The sequence below is a fragment of the Phyllobates terribilis genome, unplaced genomic scaffold (assembly GCF_046119375.1).
Source record: "Phyllobates terribilis strain yellow unplaced genomic scaffold, ASM4611937v1 Scaffold_120__1_contigs__length_5212024, whole genome shotgun sequence".
NCBI classification, from domain to species: Eukaryota; Metazoa; Chordata; class Amphibia; order Anura; family Dendrobatidae; genus Phyllobates; species Phyllobates terribilis.
Window position 1 is genome coordinate 3,163,349 of NW_027362880.1, and position 18,294 is coordinate 3,181,642.

The 18,294-nt window shown below is 43.2% G+C and overlaps 1 protein-coding gene across 1 annotated transcript; it reads right to left on the minus strand.

Moving 5' to 3' along the window:
- Positions 1-1,423: 1,423 nt before the first annotated feature.
- LOC141201638 (uncharacterized) lies at positions 1,424-17,836 on the minus strand. The gene is made up of 5 exons (XM_073663658.1): positions 17,661-17,836; positions 17,454-17,577; positions 17,273-17,370; positions 16,984-17,074; positions 1,424-6,198 (listed from the first exon to the last, which is right to left on the minus strand). The coding sequence occupies exons 1-5, from the start codon at positions 17,682-17,684 to the stop codon at positions 5,009-5,011; spliced, it is 1,527 nt and encodes a 508-aa protein (XP_073519759.1). The 5' UTR covers positions 17,685-17,836; the 3' UTR covers positions 1,424-5,008.
- Between the last annotated feature and the right edge of the window lie 458 nt (positions 17,837-18,294).

Below are 18,294 nucleotides of genomic sequence, written 5' to 3' on the forward strand. Positions count from 1 at the left end.
ATTAATTAAGGTCTGGAGGGAGGACAAAAGGGATTTTTTGGTAGCTAGTGACCAGGCCAAAAGTGGTGCTAACTGCAGACGTAGGAAAGCTTCTATCTTTAGGGTGGGGGATTTTGTGTGGTTGCCCTCAAAATATCTGCGCTTAAAGGTCACATATAGAAAGTTTGCACCTAAATTTGTAGGTCCTTATAAAATTATTACAAATTTAAATCATGTGACAGTTAAGTTGCAACTTCTTATTACCTGGAAAATCATAATTCTTTCCATTTTTCTCTTTTAAAAAAATTTGAGGGGACCTCAAGACATAAATAAGGTGGATTTGGAAGGGTGTCGGGAGTATGAGGTAGAGCGAGTTCTTAGTTCCAGGTGGGTCAGGCGCTGTCTGCACTATCTCGTTAAGTGGAAATATTATGGTCCTTAAGGTAGCTCCCAAGTTAATATGGGGGATCTTCCTGCGATCAGATAAACAGATTATTGGGTGGGGCTGGGGAAAACCCAGCAGTCATGGTACACATTGGTACCAATGACAAAGTTAGAGGAAGGTGGAAGGTCACAGGGAATTAGGAGAGAAGTTGAAGTACAGGACCTCTAAGGTAGTGTTTGCAGAAATACAGCCGATTCCACTAGCGTCACTAGAAAGTTAGCGGGAACTTAAGGAGATAAATAAGTGGCAGGATAAAGGGTTTGGGTTCATGGAGAACTGGGCCTACTTCTGCTGGCTACAGGCTCTACGATAGGGACAGGCTGCACCTCAACTGGGGGGGTGCAGATGTGCTGCAGTGAAAAATGGTCAGATGGATGGAGGAGCTTTTAAACTGGGATCTGGGGGGAGGGAGGTTTTTTGTGAAAATATGGGGATAGAGTAGACAGAGAGAGAGACAGTAGGGGTCAATGAGGATTTAGGGGGCTGGGACATTCAAGGAAAGTAAGGAGGCAAGAAGGAGTAATAAATAGTTAATAGTATTAAATGTCTGCTGGCAAATGCAAGAGGTCTTGCAAACAAAATTAATGAATTAGAGACTCTTAATGTCAGCCACAGATTACGATGTGGTGGGCATTACGGAAACCTGGCTGGCAAGTCACGACTGAGTGATAAACAGAGGATTACACTACATTCAAAAGGTTAGGAAAGATAAAAAGGTAGAGGGGTGGGTATTTTCATTAAATCCAACTTAAGACCTGTGCTAAATGACGACATTGGAGGGGAGCTTCGACAATGTAGAGTCAGTATGGGTAAATGTACAAGGAAATGCCAATAATGTAACGCTGTTAATTGGAATTTGCTACAAGCCTTCTAATATAGCTGAACATGTAGAGGATGAAATGCTGCAACAAAAACAAGTCATGGTCAAAGTGTTGGCTCCCTTGATATTGTTCCAGAAAATGACGTAATTCTCCCAGAAAATTATTGCAATTACACATATTTTGTTATACATGTTTATTTCCTTTATGTGTATGTGAATAACACAAAAAAAAACAGATAAAAAAAGGCAAAGTGAACATAATTTCACACAAAACCAGAAAAAATGGACCGGTCAAAATTGTTGGCACCTTTTCTCAAAATTGTGGGGTGTGGGTAAACAACTTCGTTTCAAGCATGTGAAACTCGTTCATACTCAATTGTGGCAAGTAACAGGTGTGGGCAACATGAAAATCACACCTGAAACCAGATAAAAAGGGAGAAGTTGATTCAATCTTTGCATTGTGTGCAAGCGTGTGCCATACTAAGCATGGAGGACAGAAAGAGAAGAAGAGAACTGTTTGAGGACTTGAGAACCAAAATTGTTCTAATCTTGAAATTCTTGATATTTTTCAAGTCCATCTCCAGAGATCCGGATGTTCCTTTGTCCATGGTGCACAACATAATCAATACATTTACAACCCATGTCACTGTAGCTAATCTCCCTGGATGTGGACAGAAGAAAAACTGACGAAAGGGTAGTCCAGATGGTGAATAAGTAGCCCCACCAAAGTTCCAAAGAAATTCAAGCTGTCTTGCATGCTCAGGGTGCTTCAGTGCCAACGTGAACCAGCCGTCAACATTTGAATTAAATGAAACGCTATGGCAGGAGAATAAGGCGGACCCCACAGCTGACACAGAGGCATACAAAAGCTACACTGCAGTTTGCCAAAATGTACATGAGTAAGCTAAAACCCTTTCTGGGGAAGCGTCTTGTGGACAGAGGAGACCAATATAGAGCTTTTCGGTAAAAGCACATCGTTCTACTGTTTAAACAGAATGAAGCATGCAAAGAAAAGATCACAGTAACTACAGTGGAATATGGTGGAGGTTCAAAGATGTTTTGGAGTGGTTTTACTGCCTCTGGCATTGGGTGCCTTCACTGTGTGCAAGTCATCATGAAATCTGAAGATTACCAAAGGATTTTGTGTGGCAATGTAGTGCCTAGTCTCAGAAAGCTGGGTTTGCGTTCTAGGTCATGGGTTGCCAGCATGGCAATGACCCCAAACATACATCAAGAAACACCCAGAAATGGATGGAAACAAAGTGCTGGAGAGTTGTGAAGTGACCGCCAATGAGCTTGGATCTAAATCCCATTGAACACCTGTGGAGAGATCTTAAAATTGCTGTTTGGAGAAAAATATTAAAATTTGAGAGTCTTCAGTAGTTGATACCTTTGGCTAACTGAAAAGATGGTAAATTGCAAAATTTCAAGACTACTCAGGTCTCTTTTCAGACATAGTATAACACAAAATCTGAAGTGTCATATATTTATACACAACAGGGCACAGGAATAATGCAATAGATAAGACAAGTTGCGTGAAGCAGAACTATTAGCATGGGAGAGGGAGAAGCAGTTGTGGCCATGAATATTGGAACAGTTCATTGATAAGGAGTGTGAAAGTTTTATTGTCCTGTGATTGAGGTCTGGTCCATGATTGTGACGCCCAAAACGGTCTGAGGAGCACGTTTCTTAGTTGACATAAATCCATGTGACACATTAACTCCTGATCTGTGAGTGTGTCAAAGATTGTCATAAGTTTGTAATTCCACATTTTTCTGTCTCTCTGAGATTTGAAGTTCCCTTTTAATACAAGTAATTTCATGTCCATGATGCTGTGATCAGGGATAAAAAATGTTTGGCCACAGGTAGATCTATTCTTTTTTCTTTTATTGTGTGGCGATGAAAATTCATCCTTGTTCTAAGTTTTTGCCCTGTCTCCCCTATGTACAGACCGCCAGCTGGACATTTGGTACATATAATTAAGTACACTACATTAGAAGTGATGAAGCTGAAAGTACCTGGGATCTTGTGGTTGTCTCCTGATTTGAGTTGGGAATCCTTATCTTGTCAGTGGTCATTATAAATAGACAGGTTTTACATTTTTTCTGGCTGCAGGGAAAAGTTCCTGTAGCTGTTGGAGAGGACAGGGAGTTTCTGATAATGATGCTTCTTAGATTTGGGGGCTGCCTAAATCACAGAAGTGCTGGGTCTGGAAATATAGATTGTAATCAGCATCTTTTTGTAATAATGGTTGTAATTTCCATGCAGCTCCCATTAGCATCTCCAGATTTGGATTGTAGGTGACTACTAGAGACACCAGATTGCTTTCTTGTTTAGTTTTGAAATGTAGGAGATGATTCCATAATATTATGGTGGCTCTTGCAATCTGGTTTACAATTGTTCTTGTATGGTAGCTCTCGTTCAAAAAGGCCTTTCTGAGGCCACCAAGGTGTTAATTTCAGTACAGGAGTAGTTGAGTGTTAAGTTGATGGTGAGATGAAATTGATTAAAGTGTTCATGGAACGTCTTAAGCTGTTGCTGAGATTCTGTCCAGATGATTAAAATATCGTCAATGTAACAGTAGTAGGCAAGAGTCCTGATGGGACATGAGGACAAGAAGTCACTATAAAGCTTGGCCACAAAAAGATTTGCGTACTATGGAGCCATTTTACTTCCCATTTCTGTACCAGTCTCCTGTAGATAAAGGTTATCAAATTCAAATAATTGTGGGTGAGGATGAATTTTGTAAGTTTCACCGCAAAGGTGAAACAATCCTCCTTGTCTGTTTTCTTTCCCTCCCAGTACCTTTTCATTCTAACAATGTTAGGTTTCTGGGAGATTATACTTGTTCCTTTTATTTTTGGTTCTCATTAGCTTGCCTTCTGTGCCCTATATGAATGTGTCTTAGTTTCTCACTCAGGGTTTTCATATCTTCACACTTTTCTTTCCCCTTGTTGACAGTGTATTGTTGCCCCCCCCTCCCCCCCTGATTCCTCAGGAGGTAAGAGAAACTCCTCAACGACTTATTAGGGAGTTAGGTCTGAGGTGTTATTTTTAGTTGTGCAGCTAGGGCCTGTCTGTACAGAGACTAATTGGGTGTAGTTGCTGCATTCTTCCCTGTGTGGGTTCTCTGGTGGCTATCAAGATGCGCTTTCTGGTTAAAAGATTTCCCAAATTTTGAACATGAAAAATGCTTCTCTGCCCGACTCTCCTGAATCTCTTTTGCTCTTTATGATTCCAACTAGTCTCACCAAATACAAAAGGTCTTTAGTAAGCTACCTTATATAGGCTGCTAAGAATATCATTCCTCGTCACTGGAAAAGTACTTCTCCACCTACTCTGGAGGAGTGGTTCTGTGACATAGCTCTTCTAAATAGGATGGAACATTTGATTGCCCGATCCCCCACTGATTGTGATAGATACTGTGAGACTTGGAGAGACTGGATTGAATTCCAGGAATCCGATGCCTACCGTCTTACATCACACTAATGTGACCCACCCTTTTCTCTGGTGCGTGTCTTCTCCGTCCGGATTGTGCTCTGCATTGGTTCGGGCCTGGCTGCACTATGTATAGTTTCCATTGGATTTTAGTAACTTCATAATTGTAATACTGTTGGCGTAAAATGTTCCTTTCCTTCCTTTTTCTTCCTATAACTTGATGTTTTATTGGACCTTATACTTATATTCTATGATATACTGATGCTGATATTGTCCTGGTTATTCTTTTTTTTTTGTATTTTTGTAATTGAAAATTATTTAACCTTTCAATAAAAATTGAATTTTGAAAAAGGCTTCTCCCCTGTGTGACTTCTCTGATGTTTATTAAAAGTTGCTTTCCGTGTAAAATATTTCCCACATTCTGAACATGAAAATGGCTTCTTCTCTGTATGAGTTCTCTGGTGTATAACAAGACTGTACTTCTGTGTAAAATGTTTACCACATTCCGAACATGAAAAAGGCTTCTCCCCTGTGTGAGTTCTGTAGTGTTCAACAAGATGGCATTTCCGTTTAAAACGTTTACCACATTCTGAACATGAAAAAGGCTTCTCCCCTGTGTGAGTTCTCTGGTGTATAACAAGACTGTATTTCCATTTAAAATGTTTACCACATTCTGAACAGAAAAAAGGCTTCTCCTCTGTATGAGTTCTCTGGTGTATAACAAGACCGTATTTCTGTTTAAAATGTTTACCACATTCTGAACATGAAAATGGCTTCTCCCCTGTGTGAGTTCTGTGGTGTTTAACAAGATGCACTTTCTGTTTAAAATATTTCCCACATTCTGGACATGAAAAAGGCTTCTCCCCTGTGTGAGTTCTCTGGTGTATAACAAGACTGTATTTCCATTTAAAATGTTTACCACATTCTGAACATGAAAAAGGCTTCTCCTCTGTATGAGTTCTCTGGTGTATAACAAGACTGTATTTCTGTTTAAAATGTTTACCACATTCTGAACATGAAAATGGCTTCTCCCCTGTGTGAGTTCTGTGGTGTTTAACAAGATGGCATTTCTGTTTAAAATATTTCCCACATTCTGGACATGAAAAAGGCTTCACCCCTGTGTGAGTTCTCTGGTGTCTAACAAGATCTGATTTCTTGTTAAAATATTTCCCACACTTGGAACAAGAAAATCTATTCTCGGCTGTGTGAATTTTTTGATGTTTAGGAAGAGATTTTTTGAGAGGAAAACTATTTCCATATTCTAAAAAGGTCTTCTTTTCTTTAGGAGCAGTTTGTTTTTTAATGCTTAATTTGTGACTATGATTTTCCTTAGTAGTCGGTAATGAATCAGAAGACAGGACCTGTTTCAAAGGATCAGGTGACAGATCTTTGCTGTGAAGGGATGATGGTATATCTGGAGTAATAGCATTCACTTCAATTGTATCCTGTGGGATCTCAAGATCTGATTTAAAGATTGAAGATGTCGGCCGTCCCTCTGATCTCCAGGTACAGTCATCTGCCAAGATAAAAATCTATTATTTTTCAATAAAATATCCTTGGATTTTATATTTTTTTACATTTCTACTTAAACTGTCTATAATAATGGCAAGTTATGTAAATATATTGAATTAATTATTCACCAAGACACTGACATTTCACAATCTAATAGAAAACCTCATAGGATGAACCAGTAGAGCGTGGTTTTCAACTGTTTGTTCATTCTGCCTCCCAAATATGGAATAAAAAGCCAGCAAGTTATGTAGGCAACAATAATACCAATAAAAACTTCTACTCATCTCACAAACAACAAGCCCCACTCAGGTCCATCGTCTGTAAATAGAAAAAAATCATAGTTACCGGTAACAGGATTTTACAGAGCCCATGATAGCACCACCTGAGAGATGGTATCCGCCCACCAAGGACCGGAAACCTGCTTAATAAAAAAGGCGGTACCTCTCCTCCGCATCAGTTTTGTTTTAGAGGACCTCCAGACAGTATGCTAGTACACAACAACCACCAATAAAACATTTCTGACTATACACCCATATACAGAGAACACCATAAGTGATCAAAAAAAAAGGGGGGGGGGGGTATACAAGGGTGCTGTCATGGGCTCTGTAAAATCCCGTTACTGGTAGGTAACTATGATTTTTTTCCCCTTCTCCTATGACAGCACCACCTGAGATTTATATAGAACAGACACCTTAGGAATGGATCACCGCTTGCAACACCTTTCTCTCAAAGGATAGATCAGCAGATGAAGAAAGATCAAGCCGGTAATGGTAAGGTAGAAGGAGATTACCATGTTGCTGCCTTACATATGTTATCAATGGACACTTCCGCCTTCTCAGTGCAGGAGGCTGCACCAGCTCTGTGGAATGGCCCTTCAGGTTCTCTGAAACCGGCACATTACTAGGGGAATATGCTAAGCTAACGGCGTCCCTGATCCATCTAGCTATAGTTCCCCTTGTAACTTTAAGTCCCTTACTAGCTCCCTGGAAGGAGACAAATAAGGCATCACTTCTCCTCCAAGGCCTTGTTACCTCCAAATACTGAACCAAAACCAGTCTAACATCTAGAGTATGAAGCCTCTGTTCCTCTAAATCTTTTGGGTTAGGATACAATGAGGGGAGAATGATCTCCTGTGTTCTATGGAATTTGGAGGCCACCTTCGGAAAATAGGCCAGGTCTGGTCTTAACGCAACTCCATCTACAGTGACCTGTGTAAAAGGATGATTTACTGACAGAGCTTGTAAGTCACTAACTCTATGGGCTGATGTTAGCGCTATCAGTATCGCTGTCTTCAGAGTGAGAGTTCTTTCTTTCACGCTTCCTTAGGGCTCAAAAAGGAGACTTAGTCAGGGCTTCCAGGACCAGGTTTAGATCCCAGGGAGGCATTCTCGGGGTAGCAATAGGTCTGGATCTATCGTACGCCTTTTTAAACCTGATAACCCATCTATCTGCTGCCAAATTATAGTTATATAAAGCTCCAAGTGCTGATACTTGCACCTAAAGGGTACTGGTAGCCAACCCCATATCTAAGACACTTTGAAGAAATTCCAGAATAGCTTTAATAGGAATTTTAACCTTAGCAGAGTGCGCCAAAATAGATAGGAATTTTGCCCATGTCCTACCATAGATCTTAGTCCTCACAGGCTTCCTGCTTTTGAGCAGAGTAGTGACTAGACCTGGAGAAAACCCTTCCTGGATTAGTAACGACCTTTCAAACTCCAGGCCATCAAATGCCCGACCTCTGAGGATGGAAGACTGGGCCTTGCTTAAGGAGATCTGGAGCATCTGGAAGGACCCATGGATCTGACTGGGACATCCTCTTTATCCAGGTGAACCAGGGTCTCTTGGGCCAGAATGGGGAGATTAGTATGACCCTTGCCTGTTCCTCCCGGATCTTCCTCAAAATCGTTGGCATTAACATTAACGGGGGGGAAAGCATAGGCTAGGCCAAAGCTCCAGGGTATTTGTAATGCATCTACTGCATAGGGTCTTTCTGTTGGATTTAAGGAGCAGAAGATCCTTGTTTTTCTGTTTCGTTTGTTTGCGAAAAGTAGAGATGAGCGGTGTTAGACTCAAACTGTTCGCCAATCTCAAATTCAAGCTGTTTTGGGCGGTGTTCGAGTCGTTCGACGAACACGAACGATTTGCAAAAAATTCGGCTGTTCGAGGTTATGTTCGATAACTGTTCGTGCACCAAAAGCGTAACTGGATTTTTTCACAGTAATACTGTTATTAGTGATGAGCGAGCATGCTCGCCACTGCTTGGTACTCGCCCGAGCATCTCAGTACTCGAGATGCTCGAGCAGGAGCTGGGGTCCCCAGCCTGCATGTTTGGCGCTATTTAGAGCACCAATCATGCAGGGATTGTCTGCCACTCACTGTAATGTCACAGCCATGGTGGTTGTGGCATTACAGTGATTGCCCAAATTGATGGGAAAAGTGCTCACAGTGAAACATGAAAAGCCGGCAATTCAGCAGCGGCATACACCGGTACCCGACAATTTAGAACAGAAAGAATAGAGCATCACACATAGATTAGATAGATAGAAACATATCAGTCACATATATAATAAGTACAGTGACAGTGTTGGTTACTGTACTTGTCATTTAGTGTTAAAATAAAGGATTTATTAAAAAAAAAATTGACGTGGGGTTCCCCGTAATTTTAGTCTCTAGCGGAGGTTAAGCAGACGGCTGGGGCAGATGTTTGAAGCCTGGGAAGGGGGTAATACCCACGGAGCTTCCCAGGCTACTAATATCAGCCCCCAGCTGAATACCTAGCCTGTACTAGCTATTAAAATGGGGGACCCAAAAAAAAAAAATGACGTGGGGTCCCCCCTATTTTAATAGCTATAAAAGGCTAGATAAACAGCTGGGGGCTGATATTAATAGCCCAGGAAGGGTGCCATGAATATTGGCCCCCTCCCAAGCTAGAAACACCAGCAGTCAGCCACCCCAGAAATGGCGCATCCATAGGATGCGCCAATTCTGGCACTTAGCCTCGCTGTTCCCACTGCCCTGTAGCGGTGGCAGTGGGGTAATAGGGTTGGGGTTGATGTCAGCTTATAAGGCCATCTGACATCAAGCCCAGGTAAGTAATGGAGAGGCGTCTATAAGACACCCCCATTACTAACCCCATAGTCAAAGTTAAAAAAAAACACAAACACCCAGAATAAAGTCCTTTAATTGAAATAAAGACACAATTCTTTATTGTTCTAAATTAAACCATACTTACCAGTACGCCCATTCCAGCTGAAGCCAATGTCTTCTGCAATAAAAGTAAAATAATAAACCAACCTCATCCTTACCTTTCCATGGTTCCCAGGACGGCTTCAGCTCTGCTACATTGACATGACAGGCTGGATCGCAGCAGAAAGCCGCCCTTTTTATCTTGAAGGTTTCCTGTCCTTGAAGGGCGGATCCCCTCTCTCGTTGTGCAGTCATGGGTGACAGAAAAAATCTGATCTTTAGTTTTCTTTGCCTCTTATATGCAGAGCTGAGAGCATAAATTCATGTTGTTCTGCAAACTGTAGAATCTGCTCTTTCACTAACAGGAGAGGTCGGGATCTCGTGCCCCCCTGATGATTGAAATAGGTGACTGTTGTCTGACATAATTCGGATGTGTTGTCCCTGTAGTTGGGAATTGAACTTCATCACTGCACTATTTACCGCCGACAGCTCCTTCATGTTTTGAGGAGAAGGCTTTCTCGCTGTCCGACCAGACTCCTTGTATTACACGATCTCCCAGATGTGCTCCCAGCCATCTCAGCTTGAGTACTCTGTAATTATGTCCCTGACCTAATATGACCAAAGACCTCTCTGTGACAGGTTCTCCCAATCCAGCCACCATGCGATTGAGATGATGGCTGTATTGGAAAGTGTCATCTTCCTGTCCAAGTGTCCCCTGAGTTGTTTCTCCGCTGCTAGTATATCTTGCTGCAGATATCGGGAGTGTATCTGAGCCCACGGGACTGCTGGGATACATGATGTCATTGTACCTAAAAGAGACATTGCTTTCCTTAGGGTCATGGATGGATTCCTGACTACTCCTGAGGCTAGGGACGTAATTCTGTTTTTCTTGTCTTCCGGTAGCAGACAAGTCTATCCCTCTGAGTCCAAGATAAGCCCTAAAAAAGACGGAACCGTCCAAGGCTCCAGGCTTGACTTCTCTAGATTCAGTATCCATTCAAGATTGATCAGGCTGGCTCTGACTCTTGTCAATGCGAGTTTTCAATGCTCTCTTGATTTGCATACTACCAAGAAGTCATCCAGGTAAGGGACAACTAGAGTATCTTGTTCTCTCAAATGCGCCATTACCTCCAGAATGATCTTCGTAAAGATTCTTGGAGCCATGGAGAGGCCAAAGGACAGAGCTGTGAACTGAAATTGCCTCACATGATTGAGGATATACACAGCTACTCTCAGATACTGCTGGTATCCTGTATGGATTGGGACGTGGTAATAGGCGTCCTTCAGGTCGAGGACACTCATATAACAACCCGGGAACAACATCTTTATGGCTGATATTATACAGTACAGACCAAAAGTTTGGACACACCTTCTCATTTAAAGATTTTTCTGTATTTTCATGACTATGAAAATTGTACATTCACACTGAAGGCATCAAAACTATGAATTAACACATGTGGAATTATATACTTAACAAAAAAGTATGAAACTACTGAAAATATGTCTTATATTCTAGGTTCTTCCAAGTAGCCACCTTTTGCTTTGATGACTGCTTTGCACACTCTTGGCATTCTCTTGATGAGCTTCAAGTGGTAGTCACCGGAAATGGTTTTCACTTCACAGGTGTGCCCTGTCAGGTTTAATAAGTGGGATTTCTTGCCTTATAAATGGGGTTGGGACCATCAGTTGTGTTGTGCAGAAGTCTGGTGGATACACAGCTGATAGTCCTACTGAATAGACTGTTAGAATTTGTATTATGACAAGAAAAAAAGCAGCTAAGTAGAGAAAAACGAGTGGCCATCATTACTTTAAGAAATGAAGGTCAGTCAGTCTGAAAAAATGGGAAAACTTTGAAAGTGTCCCCAAGTTCAGTTGCAAAAACCATCAAGCGCTACAAAGAAACTGGCTCACATGAGGACCGCCCCAGGAAAGGAAGACCACCTCTGCTTCTGAGGATAAGTTTATCCGAGTCACCACCCTCAGAAATCGCAGGTTAACAGCAGCTCAGATTAGAGACCAGGTCAATGCCACACAGAGTTCTAGCAGCAGACACATCTCTACAACAACTGTTAAGAGGAGACTTTGTGCAGCAGGCCTTCATGGTAAAATAGCTGCTAGGAAACCACTGCTAAGGACAGGCAACAAGCAGAAGAGACTTGTTTGGGCTAAAGAACACAAGGAATGGACATTAGACCAGTGGAAATCTGTGCTTTGGTCTGATGAGTCCAAATTTGAGATCTTTGGTTCCAACTACCGTGTCTTTGTGCGACGCAGAAAAGGTGAACGGATGGACTCTAGATGCCTGTTTCCCACCGTGAAGCATGGAGGAGGTGTGATGGTGTGGGGGTGCTTTGCTGGTGACACTGTTGGGGAATTATTCAAAATTGAAGGCATACTGAACCAGCATGGCTACCACAGCATCTTGCAGTGGCATGCTATTCCATCCGGTTTGCGTTTAGTTGGACCATCATTTATTTTTCAACAGGACAATGACCCCAAACACACCTCCAGGCTGTGTAAGGGCTATGTGACCAAGAAGGAGAGCGATGGGGTGCTACGCCAGATGACCTGGCCTCCACAGTCACCAGACCTGAACCCAATCAAGATGGTTTGGGGTGAGCTGGACCGCAGAGTGAAGGCAAAAGGGCCAACAAGTGCTAAGCATCTCTGGGAACTCCTTCAAGATTGTTGGAAGACCATTTCCGGTGACTACCTCTTGAAGCTCATCAAGAGAATGCCAAGAGTGTGCAAAGCAGTCATCAAAGCAAAAGGTGGGTACTTTGAAGAACCTAGAATATAAGACATATTTTCAGTTATTTCACACTTTTTTGTTAAGTATATAATTCCACATGTGTTAATACATAGTTTTGATGCCTTCAGTGTGAATGTACAATTTTCATAGTCATGAAAATACAGAAAAATCTTTAAATGAGAAGGTGTGTCCAAACTTTTGGTCTCTACTATAGATTTCATCTTGAAGGGTCTGTAGATTAGAAAGTTGTTTAGGCCCTTCAAGTTGATTATGATCCTAAAGGAGCCATCCGGCTTCTTTATCAGAAAAAGGGGCGAATAGAATCCTTTCCCCTGCTCGCTTATTAGTCTCTCTCAGAACCTTCTTTTCCACTAAGTTTAATACCTCTTGCTCCAGGGCTGTTTGCTCTCTGGGCATCCTGGGAGAAGAAATCATGAACGTCTGCAGGGGAATGGATCTGAATTCCAGTCTTAGTCCTGTCTTTATAATCCCTAATATCCAGGCACTGGATGTAATTTTTTCCCAGGTAGGCAGAAGTGGGACAGTCTGCCTCCTACCTGCGGAGGCCCATCACTTAGGGGTTTTTCTGTTCTCAGAGGAAGGGCCTCCGAACATGAAGCCTCCACTCCTTGACCTTCCATCTGCCCTGGTCTCTGGAAAATGTACCTATGCTATACTTCCTTTTACGAAAGGAAGTCTTGTACTGAGGCATCAACACACTGGAAAACCAGTGTTTCTTATCTGCGGCTTTATCCAGTATGTCATCCAGAGCTTAGCCAAAAAGAAACTCCCCTTCACACGGGATTGAACACAGTTTCATCTTAGACTGTACATCACCTGACCAGCTCTTGAGCCACAGAGCTCTGCGAGCTGCGTTGGATAAATTCACTGATCTGGCGGCCAGCCTTACCGAATCTGCCGACGCGTCCGCGAGGAAGGCAGCCGCCCCCTGCATTAGCGGAAGACAGGCCAGGATTTTTTCCCTTGGAATGTCCCCTTTAATCTGGTCTTCTAGCTGCTGCAACCAGACCATCATTTACCTGGCTGTGCAAGTGGCTGCGACTGCCAGTTTCAATGCTCCCGCTGGTCACTCCCAGGTTTGTTTTAATAAGGTTTCCGCTTTTTTATCAAGAGGATCTTTGAAAGCTCCTAAATCCTCAAACGGCAGGGTGGATTTTTTTTTAGAGAATTTTGATACTGTCACGTCAATTTTTGGGGTTTTATCTCACCTGGTTGACTCTTCTTCCTCAAACGGGTATCTTCTCTTTGAAGGTGATGGTAACTGCCCTCTCCTATCAGGTCTTTTCCATTCCCTGTCGATGAACGATCCTCTCATTGACGGGGAATGTGCGCCTCTTCTTCTGATCAAGACCCCCAAACATGATGTTCTGAACAGTCCTAGAGGTCTTGGTATCGGCTATGCCCATAGTTGTTCTGATGGCTTTAATCAGCTTATCCGTGTTTTGCACTGGAAAACACGGCCTACCTCCTGTATCGCTAACTGAGGAAGATGATGATTATGAGGATGACGAGTAGGTAGGAGAGGAAATAGACTTCCCCTTGCCCTGGAATACTACAGATTCTTCTGAGTCTGATGTATGACGTCTCAGCTTCCTACTCTTTTTACGTGTAGCCAACGTCTTTAGGGAGTCCCTAACCTCCGTCTGGACTAAAGATTTTAAATCCATAGCAAAATTAGGTGTTTCCTGTGATATGGTTTCTCGGATACAACTCGGGCTAAGCTTTTTAGTATGCTGGGAAAATTAACCCCGCACAGCGCACACTCCTTGTTATTCCTCTTGGCACTACACTTTTTGGGGGTTTCCTAGTAGAAAAAATACATAGAAAAAAAAGGGACCCATCTACTATGGTGAACTTTCACGTAGATCACTCACTACTCTGCCGTTCAGGGTACCGGAGATTAAGGCTGGATCAATGCATATGATTGCTCCCGGCTGGAGGTGGTGGACTCGCGACCTGCCCTGCTCCTCCGGCTGGTCTTGCTGCCGCTTGTCCGACTGCCACTGCTGTGGCCTTGATTGAGCTGCTGTTGCTGCTGAGGCTGCTTTGGTGGCCCCTGCTGCTGCTGCTCTGGTGACTGCGGCTCTTGCCGCAGGGCGTGTCACTTCCTGACACGTGCCCTGCGTGTGCGCAGCCCCATGGCCCAGCATTTCGGCGCGCAACGTCAGCAGGGTGCGCCAGAAACTGACATGCGCCCTGCGCGTGTGTAGTCCTGGTCCCGGCACGCTACATCAGCAGGGCGCGCCGGAACCTCTTGAAACGTGCCCTGCATGTGCGCAGCCCCGGAAGTCCCACTTGCTGGCGCGCTCAGCCACGGGGTGCATAATACCACTGCACTCCCGCGTGTACCCTTGGTGGGCGGATACCCTCTCTCAGGTGGTGCTCTCATGGAAGAAGGGAAAAAACAGAGGTTTCCATAAAGGCTCTTGAAAAGCAACATGGCTTCCATAACCCAATCCAGCTATATCCGATCTCCCAAAGTCAAATCTCCCCCTTGCTTCTGAGCCTTGCAGTGTGGCCAAAGCACATTTAGCATCCATTTGGCATTACTTTAGTGAGAAGAACCCACTTAATTTACGGTGTGTGTCTCCCCTGGAGCACAATCTGGGCACTATGTGTTGGGCAATAAAATGGCATAATTGCAATTTTCACTCTCTAACATCCACTGCGTGCTAATTTCCGGAAAGTGCCGGTAGACTCAAAATAGTCACTACCCCTTTAGATTAATTCCCTGAGGGAATTAAAATTACACAATGGAGCAATGGAGTCACTTTATGTGGATTTCACCGTGCTGCCCGGCTTAGGGCAGCACGATAGCTCAGTGGTTCGTACTGCAGCCTTGCAGTGCTGGGGTCCTGGGCTCAAATCCCACCAAGGACAACATCTGCAAGGAGTTTGTATGTTCTCCCCGTGTTTCTCTGGTTTCCTCCCACACTTCAAAGACATACTACTGATAGGGAATTTAGATTGTGAGCCCCAATGGGGACAGCGATGATGAATATGTTGGCGCTATATATATATAAAAAAAATAAAGATTATTACTGCTCTGGTTTTCTGTTATTATGTCATATTAGGGCTTCTGCAAATGGTGTGTCCCATCTCCTCTGGGACCTGCTCCTGCGATGTCTGCTTCTGTCACCAGGAGCCGCCTTATTCATTCTGCAGGCGGTGCTGGTGATGGAGGAGACGTCAGAACCAGAAGCTCTGGGCGGTGCAGGACTTGTCCAGCCAGTAAGATTAGGGTTGCTGGGATCAGTAGTACCATCCAGTCTGGCAGTATGGGTGTGTGTGCTGTCAAGCTGGAGTAATCTGCTCCCTGCTTCAGCCATTTGGAAAGCACCGCACCCTACTAAAGCTGGAAGCATATTGCCGGAAGCTGCCAGATCCAGCCTTGTTCTCCTCTGGTTCAGTCCTCTGTGCTCAGCTCCCGGCTTGTGCATTTGTTTCCTGTTGTGACCTCGGCCCGTTTACTTGTGTCTTCTGATTTTGTATTTTCTCTGCCTTCCTGGTTCTGTCCCAACTACCTGACTATTCTTCTTGGCATCTCACACCATAGAACAGGTAACACCATGGCCCAAGCCTGGGGGTCTATGTGTAACTCCAGATCCATGTAGAGGGGTTAAAGAATGATGAGCAAAGCAACAGAGTAGATAGTGCCAAACCTGTTCGTGGTGGCCATCTTTTGAGCTACCAAGTGACCACGATACTTTGTGTCTGCAAACTAATCCACCAAGATCAGCATTCAAACAGCTAAATGTCGCTCCTTTCCTTCTTAACCTGCCTTGTGCCCAGACAGTAGTGTACAACCGTATATAGGGTATTGTCGGAATAAAGAGAAGATGCAAAATAATTTGTAAGATCCATTTGTTTCCTATTATCCTTTGTGAAGAATTCCAAAGTTATCACCACATAAAGTGACACACATCAGATTTGAAAAAATGGGGCCTGATTAGGAACACAAAACTGGCTGTGGGAAGGGGTTAAATCAGGAGTATTTTGGGCACTAACTACTGCAGTCAAAAACTGAGTATAGACAACAACACATCTACTGAAATGACCAAACTCAACAGTCTTCATCAGTAAAAAATGAGTAACTAGTGGTGAAACTTCTCTGGGGTAATTAGAGTATGGTGCTCGGTGGCTCTTGGCAACCTAAACTATGGTAAGGGCAAATATTTTCTGTCAGATGAGTTTCAAGAAGAAATATGAGTTTTAAAAGAAATTGAAAAGTCAGGATAAAGGGAAACTCTGCTGTTATTGTACAGAAATTCACACTTGTCCCTCACTGGACATTTAATGTTGTAGATCATAAAAGTGAAGTTTGTCCAGAAAGACTGGACCTGGTCTTGTAGGGACCATATGAGCACATTCAGCAGCACAGAAAGGAGAGAGGGTGGATTCATCCAATAAGATATTAGGGATCTAGGAAGCCAACAGCATCATTACCCTCCGCTTTCTCTAACAGAACCATCATATTTTTCTTCAAGTGATTTTCTAACTTGTCAGCACATTCTACGTACGCTGTCATTTGGTTTTGTAGTTAATAATAATAATCTTTTTATTTATTTATTTTATTTTTTGTAGTTTACAGATCTGGGCAGGTAATGGTCAGCGAGGTGGATTGTTGAGGTTGTAAGTTCTATAGAAAAGGGCTTTCAATGTCCAAAATTATTTGAATAGTTTTTGGTGGAGGAGAATGTTGTTGTCTAGAGGCAAAATGGTGATCACACGACTGTAATACGGCCGGACTACACCACCGATAAAGCAACCACAGCCGGTGACTGAGATGAATCTGTGACTTCTGTGCATTTAGTGGTCACTACTCACCTGGATGGTCATATGTAGGAATCTCCTCTTTACACCGCTCATCACCCCTCACATATGTCTCTGTAGTATTAATATGGGTCAGATCTTCACCCTGAAACAAATATTGTAAAAGTCACAGACAGATGGAGAAGTCCCATCTATGATCATCTCTAATCCTGCCATCTCCACTGTCCTCATTACACAAGTATAAAACATATAATACTGGTGGATAAAACAATACTGAACACAAGACCTTCACAGACGTCTACACATCATAGGGGAGATCTCATGATACCTTCTCTCCATCTACCTGATGATCCTGAGGAACATTGGGATCCTCTTGTTTACAGTCCTGCGGAAGAAGAGGACGGGGACATCTCTCTGGTGTTGTCCTCTTACTGGATAGATCTGGAGGAAACACATACAGGGACTGAATTCATGTTTTACATACAGATAATCATAGGCCGTGTGTATTTAGTCCTGTCTATTACCTGGTGATGTGAGGGGCTGGGGAACCTCCATCATGACGTCCTTGTACAGATCTTTGTGTCCTTCTAAATACTCCCACTCCTCCATGGAGAAATAGACAGCGACATCCTGACCCCTTATAGGAACCTGACACATACAATGATGGCGTCATCACCCCAATCCCTTCATAGCTTTACTGTATAATGTCCCAGCATTCCCAGCAGTGTCACCTCTCCAGTCAGCAGCTCAATCATCTTGTAGGTGAGTTCTAGGATCTTCTGGTCATTGATGTCCTCATGTATCAGGGGGTGAGGTGGAGGTCCTGTGATTGGGCTCAGGGGTCTTCCCCATCCCTCAGACACAGGGTCCTGACAGCGCTCACTAGAGGTCTTCTTCACTACTGTATAATCCTGGTTATGGAGAGACACATTAATAAATCTCACTACAGACATTTCCAGAGTCCTCACCTCTCCAGTTCTGTCCATCTGTTATTCCCATAGATAAGAATAATGTAATGTGACGTCATCAGAATCTCTCACCTCTCCAGTAAGCCGGAAGAGGATCTCTAGGGTGAGGTGTAATATCCTCTCAGCCATCTTGTCTCTGTCCATATCCATGTTTGATGGGTAAATCAGGAAAATTCTCTTATATAGAAGATCTTCACTGAGAGAATCTGATATTGTAGAGACCTGAATGAGAAGATGATGAGCCGATGTAACATCATAAAAATCCTGCGTAATAATACAATTACTGGAGATAATAAGGGGAAATGTAGTCTCAAAGGCAACAGATAATGATGTCACAGTAGTTGAAGTGGGTTTATGGACCCCTAAACACTTCCCTAGTGTCCACAGCAATTGTCAA